The 15460-nt window shown below is 28.1% G+C and overlaps 1 protein-coding gene across 1 annotated transcript; it reads left to right on the top strand.

The window, feature by feature from the left end:
* The first annotated feature begins 1623 nt into the window (after positions 1-1623).
* LOC127740530 (uncharacterized) lies at positions 1624-14979 on the top strand. Its single transcript, XM_052251560.1, has 14 exons — positions 1624-2037; positions 2568-2745; positions 3054-3167; positions 7444-7586; positions 8658-8718; positions 9429-9568; positions 10052-10112; positions 10348-10397; positions 10839-11050; positions 11193-11275; positions 11777-12308; positions 13687-13794; positions 13890-13955; positions 14572-14979. Exons 2-14 carry the CDS (start codon positions 2599-2601, stop codon positions 14892-14894), a joined length of 2040 nt encoding a protein of 679 aa, XP_052107520.1. The 5' UTR covers positions 1624-2037; positions 2568-2598; the 3' UTR covers positions 14895-14979.
* Positions 14980-15460: the final 481 nt, after the last annotated feature.

Raw genomic sequence — 15460 nt, 5'->3', positions numbered from 1 at the left:
ATTTTAAAACAATACACTTAAATATCTTCGTCTTACACTAAAATTTGCTACAAATACAAAAAAAATATTTTCTTTAATGCAGAACTCTTATATTACATTCAATTCAAACCATCAACGATGAACAATAATTTTCACAAACAAAAACAATATTATTCACTACAGAATCATAAACTACTAACGAAAATATTTATTAGAATCGAACCACACCTCAGCCACTTGAATGGATTCAAAACAATAATCAACTTCGTTCTAATTCAATTGACAATCTAAACTTGAATTATTCATTATCTTCAACAACGCGATAACTGTTCAAAATTGATTTTAGAGCTTGATTTCAAAAACATAGAGAACGAACGAAGAGAAACGCAGAGAACACAGAGATGGAAGAGAACGTAGATCGAAAATATTGAGAAAATTTGAAAACGAAAATAAAATCCTGTTGAAAAAGGCAGTTATATATTCGCGCGTTGATTGAAAAGTTGATTAGATAGTGGTACGTGAGGTGAATTAGGTTAAAGAGACTTGTATGGACTTGAATGGAATAATGACTTGTATGTGGAGAATATTTATAAATTTTGAAACCAGCGCAATATCAATTTTAAAACCATTCTTGGGTTGATCTGCCTCAATTTTATGATCCTCTGCCCCCTCTAGATATTCTTCCTTCTCTTTTACGAAATCCACCTCTAAAACAGTTTTGATGTGTTGGGCTAAATTTGCTTCTACAAAAGATTTAAGTTTTCGAAATCAAATAATAAAAGTTAAAAATTAGTTTTGATTGTCCCTCCTCTTGCTAACACATATAAACAGGAGTAGTTACAATAAAAATATAAAATTACAGATAAATAAGAACAATTAAAAAAAAGTAAAAGATAGATTTATAAAATATAATGTTTTATGTTTTAAATGTGAAATTATTAAAATTTTAAGATGTAAATGAAAAATTATTGACCGAGTTTTACTATCTAATAACAATCAATTATTAGTTAATAATACTCAATTTTCTCTTAAAATTTTAAAATGAGTAATAAATTGATAAATTGAAAGCAAATGAATAAACAAGGAAAAAAAGGAAGGAAATATCAAACAAAATCTAAAATAATTGTCACACTATATATGTTTCTTTTCAATTTTTTCCATTCTTTTTAACAATTTATATACATGCACTCTTCCAATTTTTTTTTCTATATATACAACATTTCTCCTTATTTCCTTCATGATCTTCCCTTTTTAGATAGATATGTATAAAAAATTTTATCAATCTCTTTCTAGAAAGTCAATTTGAATTGAATTTCTCTTTAATATGCTAGTTAATAATAGCTATTATTTTTTAATAATTTATTGTGTATTTCATTTTGTTTCCTTTGCTCAGTCAAATATGTATTAACTCTCCATATATTTTAAAATTTTAAAGTATCTATGCATATCGATTCAAATATTGTCTATCTACATTTTATATAAATCTGACTCAAGGAAATAATTAGCTTATCAATTCTCTCTAATAGTGTGCTTCCGTAGCAATGATATATATATTTTCATTCAGGGGCTTATATATCAACTAACATTCATCACATACACTATTCAAATTTAATTAATTCAATAATTTTTTGGTTTTTCAGATCCAATTTTTGTTTTGGCCAGATAATAATCATGTTTTGTTTCTGTCATTCTCTTTTTTACCAATTCTTTGTGCGTTACCTGTGTGTTTTCAAGTTCTACTGAAAGGCATATATATTTAATACGAGGATGAATTTCTAATTCAATTAGTTGTTAGATTTTAAGATTTTGGTATAAATTTTGAAACTTTAGAATATATTAGGGCAAGATTTATATTCTACCTCAGTTTCTTATTTCCTTGCTTTGGGGTATGTAAGAGAAAAGATGTGATTACAGAATAAGAAAAAAAGAATTTTTTAAAAAATAAAGGTATTTTCTATTTCTGGGTTTTTTTTTGCTGGAGCTTTTCTGTGCACTACTGCCACCATCCACGTTTACTGTCACTATCATCACAAAGTTCCACCACCGCTGCCATCACAGGTAAGTGAGGATTTAGGTTCTTAATTTTCTAAAATTAGAGTTCAAGAATTTTAAATTAAGATCTTCAATAATTTTAAATTAGGGTTTAATGATTCTTGAAGACAGACTCTTTCTATTTTTTGTTTGTTGTGTGGTTGAATTTAAAGCAAAAATCTTTTATTGCTATTGTTAAATTTAAAGGATTTAAAGTATACTATTGTTCAATTTGAAGAATTTAAAGTCAGATATTATTAATGGTGGTGATGACTGACGATGATAAGAAGAGAGGTAATAGTGTGACGGTAGTGACAAAGAATTATTTCTGTCATTTAAAATATTATTGTGTTAAAAAAATTAATTTTAATACTTAATTTAACTTTAGGGACTATTTTAAACCAAAAAATAATTAAAGACGATTTTTATTTATTAATTTCAAATTTTAAGAACGCAAACAATACTTATCCTATTAAATTATTATTGTAACATTTGTTATTTGAAAACGTACATGATTCAACTCTCTCGTTTGTGTTTTAATTCATTGAAATATATAGCTTCTGGATTTTATTAGAAAAGTATGAACTGATGGAAGTTTTGAGGATGGACTCATCACCAACAAGTAATAATGAGAAGATGGATGAACACTTGGAGAGTAGTTGTTCCATAATTTTACTTTCTAACGATTCCGAAGGAAATAATGATGATGACCACGCAACATCAACAAAGACAGACGTATATAAGTTTTCTTTAATTTCACCCAATATAATTTTTTTGTGGCATGCGTATATATAGTTTTCTTTAGTTTATGCACACATTGGTTTTTTTAATATTGTTGTGTTTTGTCATGAATCATGAATGACAAAGTAAGTGAAATATCTTTTGATTCATAATATACACGTGAAATTCTTTTAATTTGTTGTAAAAGCATGCTGTTTGTTTTCTCTAAATGTTCTGTTATTTTAGTTATGTCATATATAATTTTATTTTTAATTTATTCTTTCTCGAGTTCTGAAACGTTATTCATTCTATTTCACTTGAAGTCTATTTTTGAAGAAGACTGGAAATGTGAAACTTGCTCTGATGATGATCTACACGAGCCTATAGTGAAGCTAAAGAGGCCTAAGAAGAAAATTAGATTAGCTAAAGATAGTAAGGTATGTTTTTAATATGACATTTATTTGGACCTTTACATGTATATATGTCATTCATTAACTTAAAAGTGAAGCCAAAAGTTTTTGTTTTGAATAATAATGCGATTTCTATAAAGAATGGGCACTCGGATCCTAATGTTATTTTGAGATAATATGAACTCTATTAGAAAATCCTTCAAATAACAATGATTTTGTTGGGTGAGAGAAGATGGGTTATTTGTAATTTTTTGAGATTTTAAACTCCTAAAAATTGTTAATAAGTTTATTTTTGAAAAAATTTTTATTGGTAATAGTCAAATAGAAAAAGTTTATTTCTAAGAATATATAATGTCGCAAGAAGAAAAAGTAATTGCAATACAAAGATATTTCAAAAACAAAGATAACATCGTGTAATACAAGAAAAGAGCGAGGAGAATGACGATGTTGTTAGTGTTGGTGTTGTTGTTAATGATAGTAGATGAAATAATAATAGTGATAAGATATGATTGCACAATAAAAATAGTAGAGATAGAAATATAATTATAATGATGAAACAAAAAAAAGTGGTGATAATAATGATAGTAGTTAATTCTATTGTTTGAAAAAATTTTGTGAGGATTAAAACTCCTCACAGTTACAAATAAAATTTTTAAAAATTAATTTCTGTTACTATTTAATGATTTTTTAAAAAAAAATTGTATCGTCTCAAAATATTAATGTTTGAGCTAAAATGTCCCTTTTTTATATGGAATCGCATTGTTTTTCATAAAAATTGATAAAATAAAATTAGATTGAGTATTTATTCCATATAATACTAATAATCAGAGTCATATGTCCTTTGATTAGAATATAAATTTTGTGATTTTTTACATCCTATATTATGCCAATAATAACTGAAGCTCTCTTAGAGATTTTTATCATAATGGAGTATAAATTTTGTGATTTTTTACATCCTATATTATACCAAGAATAACTGAAGCTCTCTTCGAGATTTTTATCATAATAAAATTTAGGGTAAATGATCTTCATAAACCAAAAGTTATGCCAAATTTACGTGTATTTTCTAAATCAAAAAATGTTACATAGATGTTTCGTTGTACATTTTTATATAAATCGAATTCATTAAATTTGAATTAAGTCTGACAGTACTAAATCGAATCTAATTTAATCAAATTAATTGATTTGGGGTTTACATGTAAATCGAATCAATACATTTCGAATTATGTTGGCCACTACTAAATCAAATCAAACGATTTCGATTTAGTCTCCTTAGTAAATCGAATGAATTGAAGTCGATTTACAATGGACTTCAAATTGTGCTCATAGTAAATCGAAACAAGTGGTTTTGATTCATCACCAATATAAATTGAATATAATGACTTCGATTTACAGCCATTTTTCACTTGCATTAGGCCTATATATAAAATTCGAATTCAATTGATTCAAATTACAAACCACTGTCACCCAACCCCACCACATACAAACCTCCTTGGAAATTTTGGAAAGAAACCCCACAAAATTCAAATTTGAACACATCGAGGATGATCTGAATCATATCTATCGGTTGGATGGAGTCGCGCATATTGCTGGTGCCATCCATGAAGTGGTTAGTGAATGAAATTTTTTTGTTTTTAACATGATTTAGTCATGCTAGTAATGTTAACATGCTTCCGCTAGTAGTTGTTTAAAGTCATTAGTTAGGAATTAGAGAAACAATTTTTTCAATATAAACGCTGGTTAGAAAGTTAATAGTTGGTTGGATTTTGAGAACTTAAAATAGTACCTAAAAATGTCAATTAGAGTAGTGATTGTAGGTTCTATTAAATTTTTTAAGTTATTAATTTTATATTCAGCAAGAAGTACTTTACGATTAGGATTCACTTTAATTCAACTGTTGTAGTCATGATACTGATTGAGTATTGCAATATGTTTTATACATTAAAGATAATTTTTTTTAAAGTAGTCATGTGTTAAGCCTATTTAGTTTTAGCATTTTTTCTTTTGTTTGAACGTGTGAGATAATATTTATTTGGGTTAAGTTTTTTTTTTTTGGAATTTAGTCATGCATTATTTAGCGTTTTGTGATGGTTCTTATGAACAATTTTTTCATGTTTCTTGTAAATGATTTTTATAAATTAGGACATGCAATGTTTAGGTTTTTTTATAACTTTTTTTAATAGAACACTATTTGTTATGGTTCTTATAAACAATTTTCTACCATTGTGCAACCTCATCGATGTGTCATCAGCATGAGAAGGTAACACGGTATATCCTTAGATGACAGGATCGTGTCGTACTTGCAGATGGTCGGTTTATACCATCTTGAAAGGTTGAACGAGACTTGATTTAGATTGGATGAGCCATTAGTGAGTGTATTCATGGAAAGATGGCGTCCCAAGACACATACTTTTCACATGCCGTTTGGAGAGTGCACGATCACGCTGTAGGATGTAGCGTACCAGTTAGGACTCCCAATCGACAGCCAATATGTCAGGGAATGCCTAACGGACTTTAAGCGACATATCAAGGGGTGGCCTCCTAACGTGATTCAAGGAGCTGTTGGGTGTTTTACTTCCCACGAATTGCATCGACAAGTTCAGGTGAAGTGAACTTGGATGCAGGAGACATTTAGTGAGTTTTCGTTGGCTACCCTATCATCAGCAATTGTGACGGGCTCCACATCATTATAATCATCATCATGTAGTACATCCTCGACATCATTCGGTACTCTACCCTCTCCAAAAACTGGGACCATAACAAGAGTCACGGCCATTGCAATTGCAAGCTCACCCAAGGATCGAGTATCACCTATTTCTTCGTCACGACTGACAAGGCACCAAGTGGTATTGAACTAGAGCCGGCTAGCATTACTGAGAAATGAGGATTCCAGTTCAAATCGCCTAAACTACAAACCAAATCTACAAGCTTCGCCAACAACTCAGGGGTCCTCACCTCGGGAAACTGACGACGGCAATGGAACAGAACCTGCAAATCTTCATCACTACCTATGACAAATGAATCGTACTTCACATCATCACGCAACACAAAAATCAGGATTTTGTAGAATAACTTCTTCACCCGTTTCACGCCATGCAACCCCAGTTTTTTTAGTATAGTATTCTAAAACTCGATGAAACTTGTCGAAGGTTTGAGAAAAATACTCAGTGGGTCCTTAGCAGTAAATTTAGTTCTCGATCACATTTTCTTCTTAATCGACCCTTTATAGTGCACCAGAACTAAAAAAGTCTCATCATTAGCAATTGTGAGTCCCACTATAGTGAGAAATTCACATTCATTTCTTATTTATATACGTTAGAAATATACTAAATCGAATTAACTCCTTTCGATTTACACATATAGCAGATTTCATAGTAAATCGAACTTATTGGACTCGATTTACCATTAGCTCCTACTTAGTGTAAATCGACTTCAATTTATTCAATTTACTAAGGGGTTAAATCGAAATCTTTTGATTCGATTTAGTAGTGACCAACGTAATTCGAAATATATTGATTCGATTTAGTGCTAGTTAGCCTAATTTAAATTCATTGAATTGAATTCGATTTATGTGCCCTAAATCAACAAATTCGAATTAATTAGATTTGTTTTAGTACTATTAGGTCTAATTCGAATTCAATAAATTCGATTTACATAAGAATATGTTCCACATAACATTTTTTAATTTGAAAGATACACATAAATTTGGCATAATTTTTGTTTATGAAAGTCATTTACCCTAAAATTAAATATAACTTAAGCTAAGGCTTGATCAGGCTTTTGTAATACTTATTATACAGTAGGGATATCTTCAATTTATCTTTCTTTCATTTTATTTTTTGCAAATTTGTATATATTTTTTAATTCAAAAATACTATTTAAACATTAAATATTAATTATTAAATCAGTCATCATATATTTATTTATATTAATCAATCATTATATATTTATTTATAAATATATGTAGTATTTAATTTATTTTTAGATATATTTTAAATATATATATTTATATGAATGATTGATTTAGTTATTAATTTTTAATATGTAGATAACATTTTTGATACAAAGTATGATTGTTTCTAATTAGAAAACAAAAAAGTTAGAAAAGTAAGTAGAAGTAACATATTAATGATGGCATGCATGCAATAAGATAAAATGAACGATGAAAACCTAAGTCAGTATGCATAAATATTTTTCAACTAGATCCTTCAATCTATTACTTTTGGTCCGCTTATATTGTTTTCTGGTATTTTGCAAAAGATCTTGTTTTTATTGTTTCCTATACTAATTTATGTTTTTCAAGAAGCATAATTACCAGCCGAGTAATGCACTAGCTGAAATTAAAGTGCAAGAGGTAGCTGCAGCTTCTAATGTAGACATGGTTCGTGATATCAGCAGAAAAGATATGGTCAATAAATCCAATGGTAAAGACCTTCAGATGCTTAGGTATATACCCCTTTCATGAACTTGATTAATTATCCTTATTTATGTACGATCCTTTTTTCTTTCAACAATTTTGATATACTTTGGAAATTAATTGCTTTTTTTTTTCCTTTGTAGCCTTAGGTTTAATTTTCTTCAGTTTTATTTTTTCATAGATAAATTTATCAGCACTCTAAATATTTCTAAGTAAAAATGATAATTTATTGTTATCTAAATCAATTTCTATATCATTACAAAAAAAAAGTGGTGATGCGTCTTTACTTAATTGTTTTTACATGTCTTTTTATTCAAAAATAAATACAGATCATACATTTTGCTTATAGTGGTATTTAAAAGCTGTCTTAAACATAAAAATAGATATAATAAGTACATAAATGTTTTGGGACAACAAATTAAATTTTTATATTTTTACAGCGGGGGATAAAGGAGATAGAGGAGGAGATGATGGTGACGCTGATATTTTTCTGTTTATTAGTGGGGTTTTGAAAAGAGAAGATTTGGAAGAAAAAAATGAAATGATTTAGAAAAGAGAGGGATGATGAATGAATTTAGGAGCAAGATTAAAAAGCACTAATTGACTAATTGTTGAATATAAAAAGATTATTAGCGGTAAGAGTAAAATTAAAATTTATAGAAAATATTTGAAATAAATTAAAACAAATTAAGTGTTGAAGGTATTTTTGAAATTTTTAAAAAAGATTAAAGACAAAAACCAAACTTTATAAAAAATTAAAACATTTTGGTCCTATGATCTCCAATTATTAAAGTTATTATTAAACACATTTTTTTCCTTCTCTATATCCGTCTTTGCATAATATTTTACTATCTCATATTTGTGTCTCAGTTTCCAAACACTATATTCCACTGCTCTATATATTGTCTTACCTACATTTACACAAAAATCTTGTTTTACATAACTGAACTTCTTTTGAATTAACTTATATTTGTTATCAATAATGAAACTTTTGTTTATTTAGTTTAAGTTAGCTATGAAACATATCCAATAATCTAATTAGAGTTTAAATCAAGAAACTTTGGCAAGTATATTAACGAAATATTTGATGTTGTTATCAGAAAAAATAACGCTACTTGCGAAAAGTCTATAAAAGAGCCTCAGGAGAAGCTAGTAGCAGAGGTAAGTTAATATTGTAATACGGGACGAAAAGTACTAGAAATTGAAATTTTAGTGTTAAATAAAGAGAATTTATTGTAAATCAAAAGTAAAAAAAAAAAGTTTAGTTACCTAACATTTTTATCATAAGCCAAGATCATTATGCTCTATTTTCATTTCATAAATAGTTTTATTTTCACTTACATGATTACTAACATGTTTGTCCAATCAAAATGCCACTGCAATGCTGCATTGATATCCTACAAAAACTGCATTTGGCCAACTCAGAAAGGAGAAATAGTGATATTTAACTTGTATATAACTTCTAATTAAAAAATGTTACGTAGATATTAAAAATTAATTATTAAATTAGTTATTATTTATTTATAAATATATATAATATTTAATTTATTTTTAAAATATATTTTATATTTTTATATATATTTTATACGAATAACTGATTTAGTTATTTATTTTTATGTGTGCACGTAATATTTTAATACAATTTTTAATTAGAAAACAAAGAAGTTAGAAAAGTAAGTAGAAGTAACATATTAACGATGAAATGCATGCAATAAGATAAAATGAATTGAAAACCTAAGTCAGTATGGGTAAATATTTTTCTCCTATATCCCTCAATCTATTACTGCTAGCCCGATTATATGTGTTTCCTGGTATTTTGCAAAAGATCTTGTTTTTATTGTTTCCTAAGCCAATTTATGTTTTCCATGAAGCATAATTACCAGTCCAGTAATGCACTAGTTGAAATTAAAGTGCAAGAGGCAGCTACAACTTCTAATGTAGACAAGATTCGTGATATCATCGAAAAAGATATGCACAATAAATCCAACAGTCAAGACCTTAAGATGCTTAGGTATATACCGCTTTTTATGAGCTTAATTAGTTATCCTTATTTATATCCGAATCTTTTCTCTTTCCACAATTTTAATATACTTCGAAAATTAATTGCTTTTTTTGGTTCCTTGTAGCCCTAGGTCTAATATTCCTTCATTTACTCATCACCCATTTGAACACATAGTATTTGCTGTATATTGATTTTGGTAAAGAAAAAGCATATAGGACTAATTAAATTTTAGTTAATCAGTACTAATTAACTTTAGAATTTATGGTACTGGGTTAGGGGTTTAATTAGCTCGCTCTATTGACCAACATTTACACAAAACTATGTGTTACGTAATCCAATCTTCTTTTCAATTGTAACTTAAATTCATTATCCATGATGAAACTTTTGTTTATTTAGTTTAAGCTAGCTATGAAACATGTCCAGTAATCTAATTAGAGTTTCAATAAAAAACGATGGCATGTGTATTAACGAAATATTTGATGCTGTTATCAGGGAAAATGGCACTGCTTACGAGAAGTCTATAAAAGAGCCTCAGGAGAAGCTAGTAGCTGAGGTAAGTTAATATTATAATGTGACAAAAAATACTAGAAACTAAAATTTTAGTGTAAAAAAATAAAGAATAATTGACTATAAATCAAAAGTAAGAGGAAAAAAAAAAGTTGTTGTTTACCTTAACATTTCTGTTATAAGCCAAGCTCCTTATGCTCTATTTTCATTTCATGATTAGTTTATTTTCACTTATATTATTACTAACATGTTTGTCGAATCAAAATGCCACTGTAATACAGCATCGATATCCTACACAATCTGCATTCGGTCAACTCAGAAAGGAGAAATAGTGAGTTAAATAACTTTAGTGTACCATTTGTGTGTATATATATCTTTATAATAATTATGGTAGCTAAGTAAATATGATTAAAATTAAAGTTATATATTTTTTATTTTAATAATATTTTTTAAAATGTATTATTAAATAATAAAAAAATATTATTTTAATTTTAATAATATTTTTTAAAATACTATGATTATTATAATCACCATAACATAAACATACTGATATATACATTCACATATATATATATATCATTAAACAATACTTTCTATATAGTATTATTAAAAAATACAGTATTATCAAAATATAAAAAAATAGAATTTAATTTTAACAATACTTACATAATTATTATAACTAATGTACAGAAAGATACTTAGAATCTACTGTATAAGTATTTATATACAATCTTCGTGTTGAAAAAAAAAATGTTTACCTTTTGGGATGCAGTGCAAAACTTCGTGCAAGACAGCAGGCAAGAATAATGGAAACAAAGAAAAGAAGGGAGAGTAATGGGAAAATGGGATTGAAGAACAAATGCGATGTTCCCCTTTTAAGTCCAGTAGGAGTATTTATACCGAAGAAGAAAAATTCTCATGTTCAATTGAAGACCAAAAATGCTGAAAGGGCATTATTGCAACCTCCTAAACACACTCTTGAAGGTAATGAGCTACGAAAATAATACAGTGATATGATGATCAGATGAAAACATTTAATACATACATTGATAATTGTGACAGAGTCCTTAAATAATTAAATACTTAGCTTGGTAATAAGGTACAACTTAAAATTTTGCTATTATAGGTGCAGAGGCTGGAAATTCATCTAGCATGAGTTTGATGAGTGGCAGGAATAAGACTACTCTTAACACATTATCTCATTTAGAGGTACTATGATTTTTATTCCTTAATTAATTTAATTTTTTTTTAATAAAATCCTGACATTTGCTAGTTATATCTGTCCTCATATTCGTATCATATATATGTACATATATAATGTTAGAGAACTAACACTATAATGATCAATTTCAATTAATATTATAATAAATTATCAAACAAATTTATTATAAAATTTATTAAAGATAAATTTTTATTGAGCTTAAATTTTAAATATTTTTTTAATTAAGTTTTGAATATATTTTTTAATAATTTTAGATTTTTTTTAGATTTAATATTAGTTTCAATAAAATTTATTGTTTTTAGTCTATTTTTTAATTTAGTAATTTAATAATTTATTTTTATTCCACATTTTTAAACATTATTGATTAATTGCTGACCTAAAACGATAAATTGTGCTAGTCTTCATGGATGGACAATAACTTGGATAATAGAAATAAAATGTTGTCTACTTACTAACTTTTGAAATAACTGTGATTGATATATCCTCAGAATAGTTCAAGTTCAGGTATATCAAGACAACCAACAACAACACCACTAAAGAAGCCATCCGGTGTGGTGATACAGAGAGACGATGACAAAACCGGTAACTGGACCGAGTCGGAACTCGATGCACTGTGGCTCGGTGTTCGAAGGCATGGCCAAGGAAACTGGGAAGCAATCATTGCTGATTCACATTTGGGATCATCCTCCCTACTTCTCAAAACTCCCAAACAACTTTCCACAAGGTGGACAAAAGAGACCTTCAAATTCTTCCCATCTTATCAACTACTTGCTCCATCATCACGGCCGCCGCCGCCACCGCCGCCACCACCACCACCACCACCACCACCACCTTCTTCATTAGAGAAAAATAAAGAGAAGAAGGTGGTTTATGATACCGCGGCAACTACGACGAAGTTGATGCCGACTGATCTTGATAGGGTTCCTCCTCATATGTATTTGGTGTATGGGATTAAGAGGAAGCCTTATTTCACTGTTGAAGATCAAAGCTCAAAGCAGAGGAACATCAATATTCCTTCAGGTTTCTTCAAAACACTCAATTATCCCTTTCAAAAGAATACAGCGCTAGTTAGAATTTATTATTTTTATTTAGTAATATGTGAATTAAAATTATATTATTAAATTATTAAATTAAAAAATTAGATTAATAACTAAAAACATTAACTAAAAATAATAAATTCTATTGATCCTTGTGTTTTTTTTTAATAGGATTTGGTTTTGGAAATTAAGAAATAATATAGCTACCAATTAAAGAAGTAAAAGTAATGTCATTCTATTTCATTAGAAATTAAATGATAAACTGACGCAGAAATAAGTATACTTTTGATATATATTATGAAAGAAAAGTGAAAATTTTCACATTGATTTATCACCACAAATTAATTAGAAAAGGAAGAAAAATATCATAATAAAAAAGAAATAAAGGAGTGGTTGTCAATGAAGTTATATTGATTTTAAGAGTACGTAACAGAATTAGAGAATTCGATGGAAAATTAAGAGGATTGTAGGAGAAATTGAAGGTATATTATATTTGAGACAGTGAAGAAAAAGGATAAACTAGATAGAAGAGAAGAATGATTTACGCATATTCTAATACATTTTACATTTTACACTATTATTCACTTAATAAAAATTAGAATACCTATTGATGAAGAGCAATATAAGCGAGGGAAAGCTACTCTCATCAACTCAACTCAACTCTATTGTATATATGAGTTCAAGTGTGAAGAGAAAAGATCGAGATAGAAGGTAGTAATAGAGAAGCAGAGTTAAGGAACATGAAGAAGTTGAGGATGAGGCTTAAGAGAAAAATTCTATAAAAATACAAATACCATACCAAAACAAAATTTTTAATTACTACTAGATCTGGTACATTCCTCAAACTAACAAGTTAACCTAGGTATATATTAAAATAAATTATTAAAATTAGTTATTAATATAAAATATGTATTAAAATATAAAATATATACTAAAAATAAATTAAATTATTTATATAATAATTAATTTTAGTGGTTTATTTTAATATATAAATAATATTTTTAATAAATATATTGGAGAGAACAGAAAAGAAGTTAAAGATATCGTTTAATTCTTTTATTAAAAATATTATTTTTACATCAAAATCAACCACTAAAATTAGGTATAAATATATTTATATATAAATATATGTGTAATTTAATTTATTTTTAAATACATATTGTATTTCAGCATATATTTTATACTGGTACGTAACTTATGTAAGTAAACCCTTCTTTTATATTCGTGTGTCTTTATCTCTTTCTCTACGCCACATATTTAGAATAAAAAATGTATGTATGTATTATCAAATTTACTAAATAACACAGCTCAATTTATAATAATATAACTCATCAAATCTGGCCTTTAATTTCTTGATACAGTTTCTGAACCCGCAGCCGGTGTTCAAGAATGTTACTCTTCAGGGTTTTCTCATCAAGAAGCTCATCTTGCAAGTGCAAATGTTACTCCTCAAAAGGCATCAATGTCTGGTATAGTAGTACTCTCAAATATTCTTTCACACGTTAAGTTCTTGAGATAGTTTCAAATTTTGATCCTATTCAAGGGAATTATTATTCCTCTTCAGGAGTTTCTCATGAAGTGATGATTCAGCATGCAAGTGCACCTCCTCGTCAAAGGGCATCATCACCAGGTATTTTTATTCTAACATATATATTCTTTCTCTTACATATTATTATACATTAAAGTAATTAACATTTTTTTATCGTTAAACTATGAATTTTTAAAATATTGCTAAGAAAAAAAAATTATAGATAGACAATGAAAATATTAAACAATGTGAACAATGGATATATCGGATGTTCAATTCATTGGGTGTATGGATGATTATTCTAATATTAAGATCTATGTGAGTAATTTGTAATGTAGTGTGTTTTACTTGACTTGAGCCAATTTTAAGACTCGTTGTTCATGTTATTTAAGAAAATCATTGATTAACTAACATAATAAAAAAAAATGTTACTAAAATGTAAAAAGAAATGATTTTAATTTTAACAACTCTTATATAACCATCATAACCACTTTAATCTATACATACTAAATCACCCTAATTTAATTACCTGATATCATAATATTTACAAACAAAATTGATGCATTTTTTTCTTTAAATTTATTATTTTAATTTATAATATATGTTACGAAAGCCTCTCTATTATAAAAGCTTTGCTTAATCTATTGCTACGGGTAGTGTAGTTGTATGCTTATATATAACAATATAGGACGATAATATTCTGGTGTTGTTAAAATAGTTTCTGGGTTGGCCCCTGTTGAAGAATCTTCCTCAAAGGTTTGTGATGCGAATCAAATTGCATTATCAAGTGCGAAAAAATTACCAGAAACAGAAGCAGAAACAGTAGTGATCTCTATATCAAAGGGTAAGGAAGCTTCAACAAGTGCTGCTGACGACGACGATGATGAGACTAAACCTCAGCAAAGGCTCCTTTTGGGTGGTCAATTCCAACTTTCTGATATTCTTGATCAGATGAAGAACAAAAAAAGTAATGCAGAAAAGAAGAATATTGAAGCTGAAGCTGGTACTAGCTCCAATCCTTACCATGTTGATTCAGATTAAACTCTCTTTCTCTCCAATCCTTTTCATGGGATGATGAATTTATATGTATGTATATATGTATGTTGGGTGTAATTTATGCTTTGACATTTTCGTTTATGCTTTTCACACTGTGTGAGAGAATGCTATAATTTATTAGATTTTTCTGAGAAGAGCTCTTAGAGTTTTTTCTCCTTCCAAAGTAATTAAATTTATTAGTTACAACCAAAATAAAAAAAAAAGATCAAATCCCAAATCTAATTGGCGTCACAAAAAACGCCTAAACCCTTAGCAAAGTTACACTGAATAACGCAAGGAGCTACTGCATTTTTCCTTTTTTTTTTTTGTGTCTAAACAAGGAAAGAAACAAAGCAAAAACTATCCTAAATCCGAGCGGATGATTCGTTGGAGATCAACACAAGGCTCAGACCAAATAACATGATTAGAGTTATTCTTGGCACCATATTTAGCTATCCAATCCGCAGCTCTATTTGCTTCTCGGGACACCCATTCAACGTGAACAAGCCAAGGACGAGATAAAAGCTCCTGAATCTTGTGAACCAAATCTGTTACTTCAGATGAATACCCAC

The sequence above is a fragment of the Arachis duranensis genome, chromosome 7, assembly GCF_000817695.3.
Source record: "Arachis duranensis cultivar V14167 chromosome 7, aradu.V14167.gnm2.J7QH, whole genome shotgun sequence".
In the NCBI taxonomy this organism is placed as follows: domain Eukaryota; kingdom Viridiplantae; phylum Streptophyta; class Magnoliopsida; order Fabales; family Fabaceae; genus Arachis; species Arachis duranensis.
This window is presented reverse-complemented; position numbering and strand designations above follow the sequence as displayed.

Bases quoted from the DNA above. Each gene is read 5' to 3' on its own strand.
- LOC127740530 (XM_052251560.1), top strand. From the start codon at position 2,599: ATGGAAGTTTTGAGGATGGACTCATCACCAACAAGTAATAATGAGAAG. The intron at 7,587-8,657 runs GTATATACCCCT...TGTTGTTATCAG, and splicing joins AAAGACCTTCAGATGCTTAG to AAAAAATAACGCTACTTGCG. The intron at 12,309-13,686 runs GTTTCTTCAAAA...TTCTTGATACAG, and splicing joins GAACATCAATATTCCTTCAG to TTTCTGAACCCGCAGCCGGT.